Genomic DNA, 19,128 nt, shown 5'->3' on the forward strand with positions numbered 1-19,128 from the left:
GACGACCCAGTGTCCTCTTTCTTCTCCCAGTGATCTCCCTTCCAGATTATAACTTACAGAAAATTCTCATCCTTAGAACTGACCCTTTGGTAACCTCCCTGAGGAGTCCTGTGGCTCTAGTTCTCTGGTTTGATGGAGGTTATTTATACCCACACACATGACGCAGCTCTTCTCCCTCTCATTTGTTTGGTTTTTCTTCTTTCAAAAAACATAGTAGATGCGATGATTTCCTTCTCTGTCTTTTCTTGGGTCTACATTTTTATTAATTTGAATTTAGCACTGGAATCTTACTTTCTTACAGGGATTCTAAGAGGACATTTAAAATAATGTTACATTTTAATCACAAGTTATTTTTTTTCTCTACCCTCTTTTCTGTTTGGCTTTTAGATAAAGAAATTGAAAACATTTAGTGGAGATGTGTCCAAGCTGTCCCTGGCGGACTCCTTTCTACACTACTTGATTCAGGTGCCAAAGTAAGGATCGTCCATCACAGCTCTTTACAGAGGAAAGTTTTAAAATCAGTGACCTCAAACACTACAGTTTTACTTTTTATTTTTCAGCTATTCACTTCGGATTGAAGCCATGGTGCTAAAGAAGGAATTTTTACCTTCTTGTTCTTCTCTGTACACAGACATAACAATTCTGAGAACTGCTACAAAAGGTAAGTGAACACATGATGCTTCATGGAATTTGTTTTTATTAACCTTAGTGGTAGCACTTTAATTTTTATTCTTTTTTGTAAGCATTCTTCTCCTGATTTTTAAAATTAATTTATTTTTTATTTCCAGTATAGTTAACACACAGTGTTATCTTAGTCTCAGGTGTACAATATAGTGACTCAGCAGTTTGACCCAGCACTCAGTGCTCATCAAGGGAAGTGCGCTCTTCATCCCCATCACCTGTTTCCCCCAGCCTCCCACCCACCTCACCTCTGGTAACCACCAGTTTGTTCTCTAGAGTTAAGCCTGGTTTTTTGTCTGTCTCTTTTTTTCTGTGTTTTTGTTTCTTAAATTCCACATATGAGCAAAATCATATAGAATTTGTCTTTCTCTGACTGACTTATTTCACTTAGCATTATACCGTCAAGATCCATCCATATTGCTGCAAATGGCAAGATTTCATTCTTTTTTATGGCTGAATATTGTTCCATTGTGTATATACACCACATCTTCTTTATCCATCCATCTATTGATGGACACTTGGGTTGCTTCCATATTTTGGCTACTGTAAATAATGCCCCAATAAACATAGAGGTACATGTATCCTCTTGAGTTAGTGTTTTCATATATTTTGAGTAAATACCCAGTAATGGAATTACTGGATCATGTGGTAATTCTATTTTTAATTTTTTGAGAAACTGTTTTCCATAGTGGCTGTACTAGTTTGGTAGCAGTTTCTTTAAAAAAAAAAAACAAAAGTATTCAATTGAAATGAGAAATGCAAAGTCCTAAATCTGATACACCCTAAAAAGGGAAAAGAGATATTACCTAGGATGACAATTAAGGCTTATTTCCATTTACTTTCCTCCTTAATTAATCGATTAATTGACCAATTAATTAATTAGTATATTATCTTCCCATAAAAGAAGATTTCTTTCATCCCAAGCTTCAGAGTAGACCTTGCTGGTTGCAGCTCGCTCTTGTTCCTCTCCTAGGTCAGCTTTCCGGATGCATGCAGTGTGTGTAGTATCTGTGTGTGTGTGTGCGTGCATGCGTGTGCGTGCATGCGTGTGCTCAAAACCTGGGCACTTAGGCCAGCTGCATCCTTCCTCCCATCCTCTGGCCTCTGGTGTCCAGGGCCTGCTTTTCCAGCATCGTCCCTCCTTCCTCCTGACTCTTCCTGGACATCTTCAGTGTGACCTTCTGCAGGTTCCTGATGGTTCTGCTCTGTGTCTTCTCCCACTTGCTTCCCCTCAAGACTCTAATTCCTGGCAGGCTGTTTACATTTGAGAGGGGCGAGTGGGTCATCTCCATTTCTTTGAATGACTTGCTTGCCCAGCTTGGGCAGACTCCTCAGAGTTGCTCTCCTGTCTCCTTCCACAGTGCTGGAGTTTTACCCTCAGGCGTTTCGGATGCTGAGCAAGCAGACCTAGCACACGTGTGGGCGCTCCTCATCGCCAAGGCAGAGTCTCTGGTGTTCCCCAACCCTCACATTTTCCAGGGTTTTCAGCGCCAGCCTGATTTCCTCTGGGTGGTTTTCTGGATTTCTAGTTATTGCAGAGCTGTTGATTCGTATTTGATTTTCCTGTTTAGTTGCTCTGGCCTATGTTGAGATAAAGTTTTGCTCTTCAGCCCATCGTATTTTCTTCAGTTTAGAGAGGAGACTAAGAATTAAGGGCAATTTTTCTTCTTTCAATAGGGAGGCCTTTTAACATTTCTTCCTACACACACCAGGGCTATTGCAGCAACTTTGGAAGGGCCATCCCTCCTGTTCACGTTGAAATGGAATAGTTTTCGTATTGAGCCATGCAAATTCATGGGCACGGTGGAAACGTTTCTTATCTGGTTAACCTTCAAATACTGGCCTTCTTAGATAACATAATGCAGGCAGTGATCCAAATGTAATTTTTTGAAAGTAATACCACACTTAATGGGGAATATGAACTTAAAAAAATCGTGGGTAGCTTTTTATTATCTATATATACTATAATTTTAATAATCATCAAAATTCACTTTTAGCTTTTGAAATACATTAACAATTTTTAACATTGTTAATTTGCATAGATGTGTGTACAAGAGCTTCTATGTTTAAAGAACTAGTTTAAAGATATATTACAATGATAAGCTCCTTTACAACCTTTAAGCCAATCCAAATGAAATGTATAGTTTTGAATAAAATGGACAGAGTCTCTGGGTGCCTGGCCCCTAAGGGTTAGTGCTTTGCAAGTTATTTACATGTCATCCCAGCCTGTTTATTTTTTATCTTCTCATGGCTCGTGGACTAAGCAAAATGTTGGTCTCTCTTAGTTTTCATATTCTATAAATATAATCTCAAAGGCTAGTGGAGATAGAGGAAAAAAAATAAAGAATGGCTGACAAAAAGCTTGCTCCTATAACACAGTGTGCTGCTTTTCATAAGGCCTTTGCATTTTCCACTCCTTGAAAATTTTCCTTATTGAAGTTTTTTTGTGATATATTGAAGCATCATACATATTGATTCCCAGTTAAACACTAGGACACAGATTGCCCGTAGCAAATGGCGCATTAGATATACCACAGAATGTGCTGCTTGATTTGTTTTTTCCTGTCTTAATATGGGGTTTAGGGTCAGAGCTTGCTTCAGGCCCTCTTGAACTCAGATGTGGCAGCTGTCTGTGCATTTCAGCTGAAGGTACCATGGTGTGTTCTTTTTTGACAGAGCTGATGTTGTGTGAGGAGCTACATTCAATATTACACTTGGTGCTACAGGCGGGGAATATCATGAATGCAGTAAGTAAAAGTCAAAAAAATTACAATGTTGTGTTTCTAAGTTTATTTGTCCGTCCAAAGGTATATGTATATATTTTTTCTTTTGATTTGTCTTCTTTAGGGAGGGTATGCTGGCAATGCAGTAGGATTTAAACTGTCTTCTTTGCTCAAATTGGCAGACACAAAAGCAAACAAACCTGGGATGAATCTTCTGCACTTTGTTGCACAGGTAGGTGGAAGTGGTGAATTCAGAGAGAGAGAGAATGAGCGTGAATCCTCCCTGGAGGTGGGGAGGTTTTTCCCAGGTATTAGGTGGCATCACACAGAGATGGGAAAGGACATGGTGGGCTCCAAGAAGGTTCTATTTGCAGAAGCACTCTGCAGATTCCTGAGCTGAGCTGAGCTGCGCCTAGGGTTGTAGGATAAGAGGGAAGTGGAGGGGTTGGGGGAGGCACAGGGGTCAGGGTTGGTGAAGCCCGGTTAGGAAGGATCCACATCCTAAACACTGAGGAATTTGGATTCATGCTTTAGCAATGGGGAGCCAATGGAAGTTTGTGCACAGCAAAATGGCCTGACCAGGGTGGCTTTGTTTTTAGGAAAATAAGGCAATATGGAGGATGAGCTGGAGTGAAGAGAGAACTAGAAATGGGGCACCTCTTGGCAGAAGTTGGCTCTCTGATCGTTTGGCGAGAGCTGAGAATCAAGAGTCATGGCCAAAGGGATGGAGAGCAGAGGCCTGGGTGCTGAAACATTCCCAGCGTTGGGTTGACTAGATTTGTGACTGGTTATGTGTAGAGTGAGGGAGCCAGGGCAATGAAAAAAAATCACTTCCATTTGTTTCCCTTTGTGAACTGTAAGTCAGGGTGCCTTGCCACAAACACAGGCCTTGGGGTCTGCACCCTGTTCATCACCTCCGTTTCTGACTGGGGCTTTGGGATACCAAAACAACCAGTTACAAAGTGAAAAATCGGCCAACGACAGTTGTCTGTCTGTTGTTAAATTATCTCAAATTACGGATTGTAGCGCTTTGTTTTCTCTTCACTGGATCACATTTGTTGTTTTGACAGCAATCACACTGACGTAGCTCTAAGCTGGGGAGGAAGCTGGGCTGGTTTCCATTGTGAGCTTCAGAACAGGACAGAACTGGGATTTTGACATGTCCTTTATTAGCTGTACTTCCTCAGAGGAGTTACTTAAATGTTAAGACCCTCAATTTCTTCCTCTAATCACGGGGCTAGTGATCCTTTAAAACAGGTACCCAAGAGGGCTGACGGGGATAATTCCATAAAGTGCTTACTTCAGTGTTTGGCCCATAGTAAGCTCTCCATAAATAACACACACAATTATTACTACATTCTTCAGAAGACAAAGGACATGTTGAACTCAGGACTCACTTAAAATTTAATTTTCAGGGCACTGAAACCAGAAAATGTGTTCCTTATCCCATGTGCCTTACAGCTAGTCTTCCAGCAGTCCCTTTAGATCCATGGAGCCAGGTGCTCTGTGTAACTTGGTTCCAGCCCATGGGGGGGACGTTTCCAGAGTTGGTAATTGCACCCTTCATATCCACCCTCCTTGTATCCCCTGAACAGGTGAAGAATCCAAATGCCTCCATGGCTTTTGCACCTTCTGATTAAACTCAGTTTGCAAACTGGTTTAACAGTTGAAGGCATCTCGGTCATTTAAAGGCATACTCATAGGAATGGGTGGTATTTAAACAGGATATATTGGATTCTCTCAGAAACAATGGGCCCTGCTAAGCCACCACCCACTTCCATTGAGTTTGTGTGCCCATGAATTGTATTTCACGTCGGTTGCTCTGGGAAGTTATATATATCTTGAGAGTAGGGGAGTTCTGGTAAATCTTACTAAGAATATAAGAGTTCATGTTTCAGTGAATTGCTTTGAATATATCAAGCATAAAAACAAGAACTTTAAGGTTCCTTTCAGCCTTGGGATAATTGTTTCCTTCTAGTTTTATACATACAGTAGAGAAAATTCTGTTTTTATTCTAGGAAGCCCAAAAGAAAGATGCCATTCTTCTAAACTTTTCTGAAAAATTGCATCACGTTCAGGAGGCTGCTAGGTGAGCAAAGAAGACTGAAAGTGAATTCTGAGAACTCAGTTTTGTTTTTTTTTCAATTACTTTTTAGATTTATTTATTTATTTGAAAGAGAGAGGGCACGAGCAGGGGATAGGGGGAGAGGGAGAAGCAGACCAGGGAGCCAGATGTGGGGCTCGATCCCAGGACTCTGAGATCGTGACCTGAGCTGGAGGCAGACGTATAACCAACTGAGCCTCCCAGGCACCCCTAAACTACTTTTAATGAAACTGGTGAATATTTTATAACTTTTAGAAAGTTTTGTCTTGTTGAATTTTCAGACCTTCCTTTTATTTGCTTACAGAGGTGTGTGTGTGTACCTTTGGAATTTGGGGGTTTTGAAAAATTAGTCTTTATTTTTAATCTAAAAAACTCTATTGCAGTCTTTTCTAATGAATATCATCAGTGTAAAAACAATATGGATTAAGAACTTCAAATCCCTCCACACCCAAAAGATAGAGCTCAAACAACACAGCTTATTACCTTGGGAGTTGGTATATATCAGTCAAACTTCCAGGGCCATTTCCTTGTAGAATCTAACATGGTACATTTATTTTCTATTGCATTAGAAGAAGTTGGAACCATACCAAGGGTTGTGAAAGGATTTTGTTTTAAATTAGTCACTCAACTTATAGAGAAAGTATCTACCAAACATAAAGCTGTGTTTACATCACTTTAATTTGCTTCTGATCCCAGTATAGATGTGCATTTTAATGTGGCTATAATCTGTATACGTGAGCTATTTTGAGTTCCATGTTTTTTAAATTTACAGTGCATATCCACGTATCCAGTGGTATATGTTCAATAACCGGCTTCCCTGGAAAGAGGTCCTGATTTGTAGCATTTGCTGATCTCCATGGTGTAAAAACTGCTCCCGTGGCAGGTGGCCTCACTGAGGGAGGAGTTGGGAGGGGTGCCCACAGCCACAGTGGCCTCTTGCAGGCTGGCTCCAGTGAACCACTTCAAGTCCTACACTTGCTATCTGAGTGATTATATCTGATTAGGATGGCTATGAACCCTGTGCATAAATACATGAACCAAAGCTTTTCAAGCCAAACCCTGTCATTGGCCAGTGTCTCAGTTTATTGACTGTGAACATCTAACCACAGATTACATGTCTTCCCCAAAGTGAGCTTATAAGGCCGAAGCTGTGAATAGTTCATAGTTCCCATTTACAGATTTTTGGATTATTCCCCCCAAACAATGAGCATCTTATAAGATATAAACTGTTCTGGTTTTGAATTTCTAAAAGAAATTCGTGTGGGAATATTTTTTCCTCTGACTAGTATAGAAATGTTACTAAGAGGTATGTATAGAGAGAAATAACCATTACGTTTTTGAGTTGACATTTGTGGTCAGAATCAGCTGGGGAAGTTTAGCTAGATACTGTCTTAGAAAATAAAGTTTGTTTATTTGAGATGGAAGGTGAAGTGTCCTGGTGAAGTACAAACATCACAGATGGGTGCCAACAACCAATGAAGGTGGAAAACTGCACTGCATAAAGAAATGTCAGAATTCACAGTGGACGCATGGAAGCATCCTAGCATATGAGTTTGCTAAGTGAATTCCACCTGGATTTTAGGTTTCACCTACTCACTCTACCTAGTGACAGAAGTATCACTCCTGCTCTCCTAATCTTGATTTGACATATGTAACAAAAGCCTTGCAAACAGCCCCGCCATTTCTTTGCAGAATTGTTAGCCATGTGTTAGTTCTCTCTACCATACCGAGGGCTTACTCTGGCTGTCCGTGGCAACGCGAGGTCTGCTTAGTGTCTCCTAATTGCCCTGAATGCCTACACCGCCTGGCTTTGCGTGAGTTAGAGCTTTTATATTTGTGCCGGAGGAGAGGGGAAATATCTGAGGCCTTTTGGCTTTTATTTTGTAATGCTTCTTGCATAAAGGTGTTCAGACCCACTTTATGAACAGCTTTACAATTCTCATGGGTTCGTTATCTCACCAATAAGGACAAAGTTACATAGCCATCTCTCTTTAAACCAGTGTGTCTCTAGGAAGAAATGGACTCTTAAAAAAACGGGTGGAAACTCTAAGTGTGGTAAATGTCATCGCAGAAGCTCTGCCGTCCATGTCTAGGTTTGACCCACAGTTGGTCTTGTTTGATGTACCTCCATGACACATGGCTTCCCTGTCCCACATGCCCACTCTCCCCTTTCTGCTTGTAGATTATCTCTGGATAACACGGAGGCAGAACTGCACTCGCTCTTTAACAGGACGAGATCTCTGAGGGAAAACATTCAGCGGGATGGTGAACTTTGTCAGCAGATGGAAGATTTCCTTCAGGTTCGTGGGTGATTGGAGTCCGTCTTTCTCTTTTTGGCTTCCAGCAGCACCTGCCAGGGCTGGTTCAGTCCGCATGGCTTTGGGGAGGTAGCAGGTTCCCATTCATATTCTCCTCCCTGGGTCGATAAAAGGAACTTTGTATTTCAGTGCCCATTCTTTGCGGGGTTGGTTTTCTCGCAGGGGCCGTCAAATGTGGTCTGAACCAAGGGCTGGCCTCCGTTTATCGCCACAGGATTGACATCATCATACCATGCTGTAGCGAACTGGTATCAGCGTAGGGAGCAAACGCTTGGCAGCTTATGCCTGGCAGCTCAGGTTTTGCTTCTCAACCATGGTGTAGGAGTTTCTGCCTCCTAATCAAACCTTTGGACAACAGAACGAAGTTCCACAGAAATCGTAGACACCTGAGAACTCGGGCTGTTGTTTCTTCACTTGTTTTTATTGAAGAAACAAGCTACGTTTTGGCATGTTTTATGATGAGAGGGGGAGCACACATGAGAGCTGTGCCTATCAACACCCCAAATACATCAGCCCACAGGGTGTGTCAGGCGCTGCTCTGAATAACATCAACAAGAAAACAGCAGAGTGGACATGTTTGTGTCAGCTCACTGTGACTCACTAATCACATAGTCTGACATGCTTCTTTTATCTTCCTTATTTGTAAAAAAAAAAAAAAAAAAAAAAAAAAAACCAGTGGCAGCTTTTCATGCTTTCAATCTTCAGGGGAAGTGGCATGCTACCTTAAATATCAGTGCTTCGAGCCTCGCGAGGTATGGGGGAGTGTGGCGGGGCTGCCCTTGGTGCCAGGAACAGTGTGCTCCGAAGGTTGTACGTTGACTCGTAATTAAGCTACAGCAAGCAAATATTCTATGTCTCAGCTCCCATCGGCAAACATTTTGTTTGGCTCTGGTGGGAGTTTATTTTTCTGATTAAACATGTGCTCTGTATTTTCTTTCAACTGTAACCAAACAGATATTCTCTTTTACGTGCACAGATTTTTCTCAAAGTGAAACAACAAAGCAAACACCACCACAGAAACACCTAGCAGTAGGTAAGAAAGTACTCCGCAGTAAGCACATGCAGACAAATGAGGGAAAGTCAGAAACTGAGGGAGAAGGCCCGTCCCACAGTGAGATGAGAATTCTGGATGTCTCCTTCCCTGGCTCTTAAATTAAACATTAATATTTTATGCTATACGTAGCAGTGCAGAAAGGCGTATGATGAAAAACAGCTCTGTCTCAGCTGTACCCCTGGACTGCTCTTTCAAGGAGACTTTGTTTTAACTCTAAATGCTTCTTTCTAGTAGTCATTTTTATCTGTGTAAATAAAATGTTCCCACACAGCTATTTATTTTTCTTTTTTATATTCAATTTCTTTTTAAATAGCGGAGGGGGTGTAATTCTGTAATGTAGGGTAGGGCCAGGCCATGAAGGGCTTTGAATGCCAATCTGAAAACATGGGACTGTGCTCTTAGCCATGGGGAAAGATTGAAGTTGTTTGAGGAGAAAAAAGACAAGAACACAGTTTTGTAAATCTGTTTCAGAATTCTGACCATCTGGGCAAGAAATAACGAATAAATTGGTTTGGAACTTGGGTCTGGAGCAGGCAGGTGAGACGTGAAAAGTTGAATTTGCTAGCACAACTGTTCATGTCTTGTCAATTATCCTCGGCCAGTGTAGCTTTGGACTTTGTCATTTGGGGTCCTAACTGTACAGAAAACTAACTCTTGGCAAAGAAAAACCCTCTGAGCTGGGTGATTTTCCACACCCATATTCAGAATGTTTCACTTTCTGGAGTCCTCAGGATGACTGCAGTGCGTGTAAGTTTTTCCTTCCTGGTTCTGTCTCCATCCCCACGGGATCTAGTGATGAGACAAGGGAGGCGGGGCTAAGCTCCCATGTAGGTTCTTGTCAAGAGTCCTATTTTTCTGCAGTTGAGTTATTTTTGGCTGGAATCCACCTTTCCCCTGTGGAAGAATGACAGGCAAACATTTATCCTTTCATGAATACCCTTCTCCCCATAAAGAATAATAGAGCATGAATGCACACAGTGCCTTGGGCTACTGACTCAGATGGTTACTTTCTCTGGTATTCAGTTTCCTAAATGGTTTTGGTTTCTTACTACCTCTTGAATATGTTTGGTGTAAGAAAAGGACTTTTAAGGGGGTAAGTGTGTTGGAGTGCGTGGGAGGTGATGAGTCTTCTCAGAATTGCTCTTCACTCTCCAGGCATGTCTTAGCAGCAATTCCACTCCTTGAGGGTGCGCAACCCATAACGTCACATTTCCAAGGCCTGTCCCTCCACTCAAAGGAAGTTTCTCAAATGTAAGCCTTTTTAAAAACATGATATGTGTGATTTATCAAGTAATGTACTTCATGCATTCCTTCTTCATATGAATTAAGCCTTGTTACCCAGTGAAACAGGAAGTGACGTGAGACTTGAGAGTGATCCCAAATATTTAGTCCCCATGGAGTTGTGGCTCCTCTAAGCTGCTGCCCCCTCATTTCAGCTCAACAGTAAACATCATGCAGTGCTGTCAGGGCAGGGTGCTTGTGCGCCTGATAGATCCCCAGCCTGAAAGGGTTGGGAGCTCACCGGAGGAGAGCAGTCTTCTTTCATTTCTACTTCTTTGTTGTGGTGGTACCCAAATCTATTTGTTTTTAAGATTTTATTTATTTGAGAGAGAGGAGAGAGAGAGAGAGAGCATGAGCAGGGGGAGGAACAGAGGGAGAGGGAGAAGTAGGCTCCCCGCTGAGCAGGGAGCCCCATGTGGGGCTCCATCCCAGGACCCCGGGATCATGACCTGAGCTGAAGGCAGACGCTTAACCAACTGAGCCACCCGGGTGCCCCAATGCCTGAATCTATAGAGGCACTGGAGAGTTTGTCCTGGAAGGATTAGGAGAAAGTGAAGACGTGAAGAAGATGGGCTTGTATAGGGCAGTAGTTAACAACCATGGGGGCTCCTCAGAATTTCCTGGGGGGTTGTAACAAAATATTAGTGGTAGTTGCACCTCAGACGTACTGAAGTGCGTGGGTGATGTCCAAGCACGGACTGTAGACAGTGCTTCCTAGCTGACTTGGCTAAGCACCCTGGTTAAGAAGCCTTGGCTGGGGCGTTTGTCTGGGCACCGGGTTTCCGTCCTGTGGGGGTGACCCTGACCCTGATACAGATCATTTGAGATGAGGTTTAAACTCCCTCTCAACAGCACAGCTCGTCAGTACAAGGGACTTCTGACATCCTGAAGTGAACCCTTGGCCAGTATAAGACTCACTTTTAAGAGAAGGAAGAACAGATGCAGAGTGAGTTTTCCTCAATAAAACCAACTTTACACCTGTGTCATTTTTCAGTGACATTGAAGGTGACCGTTGTGTCAGTGGCCTTCTGTAGATTAAAGCTCTCTAGTCTCTTTGGTGGCCTGCAACGCCTCCCACAGAAGTTCATCTTGCTTCCCCAGGGCTTTGTTTGGGTTGAAATATTTGCCTTTTGGCTGTGAGCGCGTTGGACTTGCCGTCACCCTTCCCCTTTCCCGAGACCTGAAGTTGACCCCGGGAGCACAGCCGGCGCACAGAGCGCCTCCTCAGCTGCCCGTTGCCTTCAGCGTGTTCTTGTGTGTTCTCCCGCAGTTTGCTGTGGAAAAGCTGACAGAACTGGAGCGCTGGAAACAAGAGCTCCAGGACGAGGCCCACACCCTTATAGACTTTTTCTGCGAAGACAAAGAAACCATGAAACTGGACGAGTGCCTTCAGATATTTAGAGACTTCTGTATCAAATTCAACAAAGCCGTTCAGGTATGGCTGATGGCATCTCCGGGTTTTCTGAGTGGTGTGGCTTTTTCTGTTTTCCTCTTCCAGACCCAGCCCTCTGCCCTTGGCAGCAAGATGGTTCAGCGTCTGCACGGTTTCAGGGAAGCGTGGCGCAGGCAGCATGGGCAGGCTCTCGGTTGGGATTCCGCGGGCCGGGGCTCTGCCTCCCAGCCCCGAGCGCCTCCCCGCGCCCGGGGGGCCTAGCCCTGGCCGCCTCAGCTGCTGTGCTGCTCATACCCACACTTGTTCCACACCCTGAAGCGCTCTGTGAGGCAGGTTTATTTATGACGGCAGCCATGATATTAACAAATCTCTTTGACGGTCCTGAATGTCTCCCCCCCACCCCCCACCCCAGGAAAGAATTTCCTCTTTCGGGGAACCCTTTGTTGCTGTGGGATGATTGGAAGGCCTTCTCTCGCCTGTTTCAAGCACCATGGCCATGGCCAGGCGGTTGGCACCACGGGGACCGTGTCGTCCTCGGCCAGAGCCGGCTTCGAAATTCTCAAGTAGTTAGGAGTCCGCTGCTGTCTGAGCGATACAGCGGCGTTTCCCGCCCTTCAACCTCCAGTTCCAGGCATCTCTGAGTTCAGCGTGGGAGCCAGAGAGCTCTGGGTCGCTTGGCTTTGCAAGTCCGACTCTCATCTGTCAATGAAAAACAAAACAACATCCCTTCACTTGAGGTGGTGATGAGGAACTAAATACTTGTGCGTGATCCCTCTCCCTGTATTTAAAAGCAGGTTTGCCCATAGCTGAATTTCTCTGAGGGACTGGTCAGGTTTCCCTCCGGCCCTGAGGAGGCCAGAGTGACTTGAGTTCTCAACCCCTCTTTTCTCTCTCCAGCTAAGAGAAGGAGGCTAAGCCTGCGGCCACGTTTCCTCTCCCTTGTCCAAGCAGTGAGCTCAGCAGTGGGAGGTGGTGGTGGGTGGTAGAGGCCAAATTGGCTCTTTCCGAGGCTCTCACTCCCTGTCAGAATTCTGCAGGCCCAAGAGGCCACCTGTGTGATTGTCTCGGCCCAGCTGTCCCGAGCGCCAGGAGCTGGCCCCACCCCCACCCCAGGCAGCCTTGGAGGAGAGGGCCCGGGGGACCTGGGACACTGGCGAGGCCAGGCCAGAGCAGAAGGAGGGGCCACGCGTCCCCAGCCAGAGTCTCACAGAAACTTGGAAGGGAAATCCACCATTTGAGGAAATTGACTTTCGAATAAAAAGTGCTATCAATAACAGATTAGGGTTGTGAGATCCACACATTTAGATGACACAAATATATATGTTTTTTTAAAAAGATTTTTTATTAGAGTGTGCGCACGCGCGGGCCTGGGTGCGCGCGCAAGAGAGAGCACGCATGCGCAGGAGTGGGGGGAGGGGCAGAGGCAGAGGGAGGAGCGGATTACCCCCTAGCTGAGCAGGAAGCCTGATATGGGACTCGATTCCAGGACCCGGAGATTAGGACCTGGGCCGAAGGCAGACGCATAACTGACTGAGCCACCCAGGCGTCCCACAAATATATGTATATTTAAAGTGCACAGCCAGGTGGTAAAGTGTGTTTTAGTATGTGCGTTTGTTCTGGTTTGGTTTTGTTGGGGGAGGGCTGGGTACTTGGAGAAGGGTGAAGGGTGGTGGAAGGATTTGTAAAGCAAATCCTCTTGTCTCATTGTGGGAAGGGGGTGGGGCATGAGGGACCGAGACACCATGGCATCTCTGGTGTTTCCTTACCAGGGAGCATTAGAAAGAGAGATTTGACTGGCATCTCTTAATATCTTGGGTATATATTTATGCACCCAAATGGTTAAGTAGAATGTGCTGCGTGTGTGTGCACATGTGTAGATGTATGGTATGATCTCAGGGTCCTCCTCTTTTTTTTCTCTCTGCCATTGACTAAATAGCCTTTTCCTGGAAGTCCTCTCTATCTTGCCCTGCTCAGAAGGCAAGCTGGGTTCCCTCGGAGTTGAGGTGGCCAGCATGTGTGGAGTCACAGCCCACACTTAGGGACAGTGCCTTGACCAGAAAGCTGGAAGCTGGTGGGGTCCTTTGCAGGCAGCTTTGGGAGAACTAGCCCTCTCCACACCCTCCTTACTTGCAAACTCGCAGTATCTCTGAAGCTTAGGACCCAGGCTGTCCTCCGCACCTGTATCTTGGGGTCTTAGGGCAGGTGGCTGCGGAATTGCACGCAGGTCCCATGGGTCTAATGCATCTTGGGGCTTCTCTCCACCCCTCCCTCAGGACAACCACGACCGGGCGGTGCAGGAGCTGAGGCGGCTGCAGAGGCTGAAGGAGCTGGAGCAGAAGCGTCGCTCCTGGGCAGCTGGGGAGCTTGGGGGATTCTGCCGGAGCAGCAGTGAGAATGACGTGGAGCAGCTGACCAAGAAGGGTGCGGAGGACCTGCCGCCCTTCCTGCAGCCCCGGCCTGTCAGCCCTTCCTACCGACCTCCTAACACCCGGCGCTCCCGCCTTTCCCTGGGCACTTTCGCCGACCGGGAGCTGCTGACCTTCCTGGAGAGTTCCACCGGCAGCCCCGAGGAGCCCAGCAAATTCAACAGCTTGCCCCGGAGCAGCCCCCGGCAGGCCCGGCCCACGCTGGCCTGGATGGAGCCTGGGGACCCGAGAGCCCAGGACCCCAGCCGAGCACATAGACCTCAGGCCTCAGAGGGCCAGGTGGGGGCCTCCGAGCCATCCTCATCTTGGCAGAGCCAGCAGCTCCCGGCCCCCAGGCCTGAGGACCCTATGCCCCCCTTCCCCCGAGTTCGGCGCAGTGGGGTGGGCATCCTCCGAAAGAGGAATAGCGAGCCTGTGGGCTTGGGCCCAGCCCGCTCCCCTCCACTCTCGCCATTGGCTCTGGGGATTAAGGAGCACGAGCTGGTGACAGGCCTGGCTCAGTTCGACCTCCAGGGATCCAAGGGCCCAGAGGAGGCGCCCCGGTTGACCCTGAATAATGACCTCAGCCCCATGGAGCCGGCGTCTCTGGGGGATGGGAGCGTGCAGTCCCTCGGTGCCAGCCACGGCGGCCCGATGCCTGTGGGCACAGGGGCCCGGGGTGGTCTCAGCCCAGCCCTGGAGGGGGACGGGGCCGCCCCTGAGGAACCCAGTGGCAAGGCTCTAGTATCTGTGGGCAGCAGCGACCATGAGAGCAAAGACCCCGGGCCTCTGTTCTACATCTCCGACGCCACCGACTGCTCGCTGACCCTGGACTGCTCGGAGCCGGGGGAGGGGGGCGGGGGGGATGGCTCCCTGTCCTCTGGGGCTGGGGAGACAGGCAGCCAGGTCTCCTCTCACCCCACTTCCAGCTCCCTTGGGGAGGCTTCTGCTCCAGTGTTTGGGAAGAGCCAGCCCTCCTGCAAGGACAGCCTTCCCCGGGACAGACCCGCCAAAGGGAAGGATGCGACAGCACCGAAGAGAAGCGCCCTCAAGGAGGCGTCGCAGGGGGCCTCCAAGCCCGCCACTGTCCGGCGGAGCCAGGGGGCCCAGGGTGCGGCGCCCAAGCCCGTGCGGACCTTGACCGCCTCCGAGAGTGAGAGCATGCGCAAAGTCGTGCCCATCTCCAGAAGCCGGGGCTCGGTGGGCTGGAAGCGGCCCCCTCGGGAGACCCCCAGCGGCACAGACGCGCCGTGGTCGCGCCGGAGCTCCGTGCGGGGGACCTCGGACGTGTCGCCCAAGCAGTCCTCAACGGGGGCTGTGGCGGGGGCCACGGTGGCAGAGGAGCAGAGGCTGGGTAGGGTAAGCGGCGGCTCCGGCAGCGCCAGGTCAGGGAAGGAGCCCCCCCTGCAGCAGAGGGGCTCTCTCAAGAAGCCCAGCGCCAAGCCTCTCAGGAACGTCCCCAGACAGAAGCCCGATGAAAACAAGATCTGCCGCTCCAACTCCCAGGACCCTGAGAGCCCTGAAGAGGAGCCCAAGGCCCCGCCGGCCCCCAGCGTCCCCCGTGTCCCACCTCCCGTGCCGAGCTTTGCCCGAAACACAGTTGCCTCCTCCTCTCGGTTCACTAGAACAGATGCCTCTCCCGTGGCCAAAGCCCCCGGCATCACTCGGACTGTTTCCCAGCGTCAGCTGAGGCCGAAGGGTGGCCCTGAGGATGCTGCCCCCAAGGACAGCAGCACCCTGCGGCGGGCCAGTAGCGCCCGGACCCCCCAAAAGTGTCCAGAGTCTGCTGGGGCTTCCAGTGCCAACACAGAGGCCCCTGTAAAGGGCCGAGGGGCTGGGGAAAGGGCCTCCCTCAAACTGAAAAACTCCGATCGGACCACGCTAGGGAAAATGCTCGATCCCTTACGGAAGTGAAGTCAGATTGTGAGGACTGACTCCTGTGAAGAAGGGCCAGCTCCGAATGTCTGTTCTGCATAAAGTGGTCCACCGGTGCCCCGCTAACGCTCAACCTCACTGAAGGTACCCGTGCGGGAGGCCTGTGGACTGTCCCCTGCTGAGCTGACAACTACTGTAAAGTCCCAAGTCTGGGTGGGTGCCTCCCTCGCACACCCTGGAGGAACCCCCTCCCAAAGCAGAGACCCCACAAAAATGCAGATGTGCAAGCTGACAGTCTTACCTACGGAGTTAAAAAAACAAAAGAATTTTGGCCAGTTTTTATATGTCAAACTTATTTTTCAATATTACACAAATTAAGTAGTTTAGTTCCTTTTGCAGAATGAAATGCCTCCCAGGAAAAGGAGACAAAACCCTTAACCTGAAGACTTTATTTTCCTGCGTTCCCTGGCCTCAGGGTTCCACCTGCCCACACACCGGCCATTGCTGGCAACTGGACTTCTGCGCAAGCCCTGGGTGTTCTGTGATTGGCACCGTCTCCTTGAAGGCTCTGCCTCGCTCGTCTCTCTCTGCATGACTTTGGGTGAGGGTTAGCGTGTGGGCAGGAGGGAAGGTGAGACTGGTGGATGGAAATTGGACGCTCTTGTGTGTTCAGGCACAGACGGACAGCAGGCCCTGGCAAAATGCTGCATCTTCCCAAACTTAGAAGTGCCATCTCTTAATGGAAAGGCATCAGGGGTTCTTCAGCTGAGCACATCTTCCCCTTTCGTGTTTGCCCATTTGCGTGTCTGTTGTGAAACAGAGTGAAGGCTGCTATGACTTGGGTTCACTCTAGTTACAGGGAAGAATAAACCCTTCTGTCTCCCAGTCTTCTCCCTCCCTTCTCTCTCTCTGCCTACGGCCAGCCCTTCTCTTGCTAACCCGACTTGGAGCCTGGAGAGTCTGTATGTCTGTGTCACTGAGGATACATCTCTTCTTCGGTACAGTGGTCTTTAAATCCCGACAAAAACCAAATCAAGTTTTTAAAAACAGACCAAAAAAACAAAAACAAAAACTCAACCCTGCTTTCAGAAGAATTTATATCATCAGGAAAATTTGGAAAAAATAGGCTTTATTCAAAAGAAAGGAGAAAACACGTACTGTTTCTACTCACTGTCCATTTCACGACTTCCTTTCGAGACTAATTAGGAAATGAGGGGGTTCTTGAAACTTTCTTGTTAAAGTTGCCGCCTGCCTTTTTTCACTTTCGGTCACTTACTGAAACCTGAGTGAAACCTTATTTTAGATCCAACAGTGGTAGATGGATTTCAGCAAATCCCCGTGGTTGATGTTACAGTCTTCCTCCTGTAGAATGTTGCCTTCCATCCAAATTAATTGGAAACTCTGAGCTTCCGTAAGTCAGCTAAATTGAAACGGTAAACTTTATGGTTAAAGAAGTAAGGCACTTGACCACAAAACCTCTTATAAAAATGGCCTTGGGTAGATATTTCCTGGGCCCCACAAAGATGGTTATGGGAATCCTGCACTGTTTTTCACCATCTCAAAAAGCCTAAGAAATCATATATTTAACCATGCAGACAACAATGTTAAAAACAGGGCCTATGGGTGGGTGGAAATGGATGAAAGCGGTCAAAAGTTGGTGGATAGTGGGGCGCCTGGGTGGCTCAGTCGGTTAAGCATCTGACTCGTGATTTTGGCTCAGGTCATGATCTCAGGGTTGTTGGATGGAGCCCTGCGTTGGGCTCCACGCTCAGCACAGAGTCTGCTTGGGATTCTCTCTCTTCCTCTCCCTCTGCCCCTCCCCCCACTCATGTGCACTCTCTCCCTCCCTAAAATAAATCGATCTTAAAAAAAAAAATCTGTGGATAGTGATGAGGTCAGGACCTCCAGGTGGGACCCTGGCAACCAGGGTTCCAGTCCCTGCTCTCGCTGATACTATGTGACTTTGGCCAGTCACTCCCTCTCCCTCGGCCTCTGTTTCCCAATCTTTGGAAGTGGGGGCATGGGGCCTCAGTGATAGTTTCTAAGAGTCCCTCCAGCTCCAAGAGTCCGAGTTATTATGAACAACCAAGGACCCACCTACCCCAGGACCAGCTTCTCCAAACCAACCCCCAGCACCTCCCTAGCAGAGGCCTCATGTCAAAGGCCTGCTCAAAAGAAAGCACCTTCAGAACTTGCTGTTGCTTTGAAATCTAATAAGCTGAGTTTCTTGAGAAGCAGTGTTTTACTTAGCCCTGTGGACCCTATGTGTATGCATCTGTATGAGCAGGTGATCATTCTATTACCTTTTATCGGTAGTAAGCTTTGAAAAATAATTTAAGTATATAATGGAGAACTGTAAATAAGTTTCTATATAAATTTGTTTAAGATGAACTGAATGTATTTAAAGGTCCATTTATATGTTCTTTTATGTAACATGTAGTTTAATAAAGTTCCTGTTTATGGGAGTTGTGTTTTATCTTCAACTTACTCTGTTGATGGGTGTGTGTGTGTGTGTGTGTGTGTGTGTGTGATCTTGGTGGAAGAATATATAATTTCCTGCACACAGAAAGGCCTGGATGCAGGAGGTGCAACAGGTTTGAGATACAGTGGTCTTGTCCTCAGGAAGCTCAAGAGTCAAATTAGGCTGTTGGTGTGTATCTTCTCGGTACTCCGGAAACTGTGTTTAACTGAAGGCCTAGAGAGCAGGCTTTGCGCCAGACGTGTGGGAATGCAAGCATGCATCTGACACGCAGGCCATCGATGGAATGTTCAGCACCTCGTACATGCTCGCGTTATTCCATGTTTTGGGCCAAGCTTTGTGTAATCTCTGTGGGGCCAGCAAGTCTGGATCTGCTCCTATGTGTCCTCATGCATGTTGGCTCGGGACACTATTGGGAAATCACAGCTCGCTTCTGCGGCTGCCTCAGGAATGAGCAGAGAGGGAGGGAGGAGTGGTTTGATTTGAAATGCAGTGCTGGTGCTTATATGAGAAGAAAGGGGAATTGTTCGGAAGATGCACCTCACACCTCGGGGCTTCATGTCAAGTGTTAGTCCTGGCTACTCTCGCGCTTGATCTGAAGGGGTTTAGACAATGATCCCTGGGTCAGGCACCAACAGGAGAGTAGATGAACGGCACCTGGGTGGCACAGTTGGTTGAGTGTCCAACGCTTGCTTTCGGCTCAGGTGGTGATCTCCGGGTCGTGAGCCCAAGCCCCTCGTGGGGGCTCTGTGCTCAGCGCGAAGTCTGCTTGAGACTCGCTCTCTCCCTCTCCCTTAATCCCTCCCCCAAGTCGT

General features: G+C 47.6%; 1 protein-coding gene across 3 annotated transcripts in view; it reads left to right on the forward strand.

The window, feature by feature from the left end:
* The window catches only part of FHDC1 (FH2 domain containing 1), a 41,257-nt gene extending 22,958 nt beyond the window's left edge, over positions 1 to 18,299 (forward strand). For all 3 annotated transcript variants that reach the window (XM_036103586.2, XM_036103589.2, XM_036103587.2), the window contains exons 5-12: positions 388 to 473; positions 561 to 661; positions 3,358 to 3,428; positions 3,529 to 3,636; positions 5,423 to 5,493; positions 7,691 to 7,808; positions 11,432 to 11,596; positions 13,828 to 18,299. In XM_036103586.2, the coding sequence (XP_035959479.2) occupies positions 388 to 473; positions 561 to 661; positions 3,358 to 3,428; positions 3,529 to 3,636; positions 5,423 to 5,493; positions 7,691 to 7,808; positions 11,432 to 11,596; positions 13,828 to 15,873 (2,766 nt within the window). In that variant the 3' untranslated portion in view covers positions 15,874 to 18,299. The remainder of the gene's footprint in view (positions 1 to 387; positions 474 to 560; positions 662 to 3,357; positions 3,429 to 3,528; positions 3,637 to 5,422; positions 5,494 to 7,690; positions 7,809 to 11,431; positions 11,597 to 13,827) is intronic.
* The last annotated feature ends 829 nt before the right edge of the window (positions 18,300 to 19,128 follow it).

Source organism: Halichoerus grypus, chromosome 3, assembly GCF_964656455.1.
Source record: "Halichoerus grypus chromosome 3, mHalGry1.hap1.1, whole genome shotgun sequence".
Classification (NCBI taxonomy): domain Eukaryota; kingdom Metazoa; phylum Chordata; class Mammalia; order Carnivora; family Phocidae; genus Halichoerus; species Halichoerus grypus.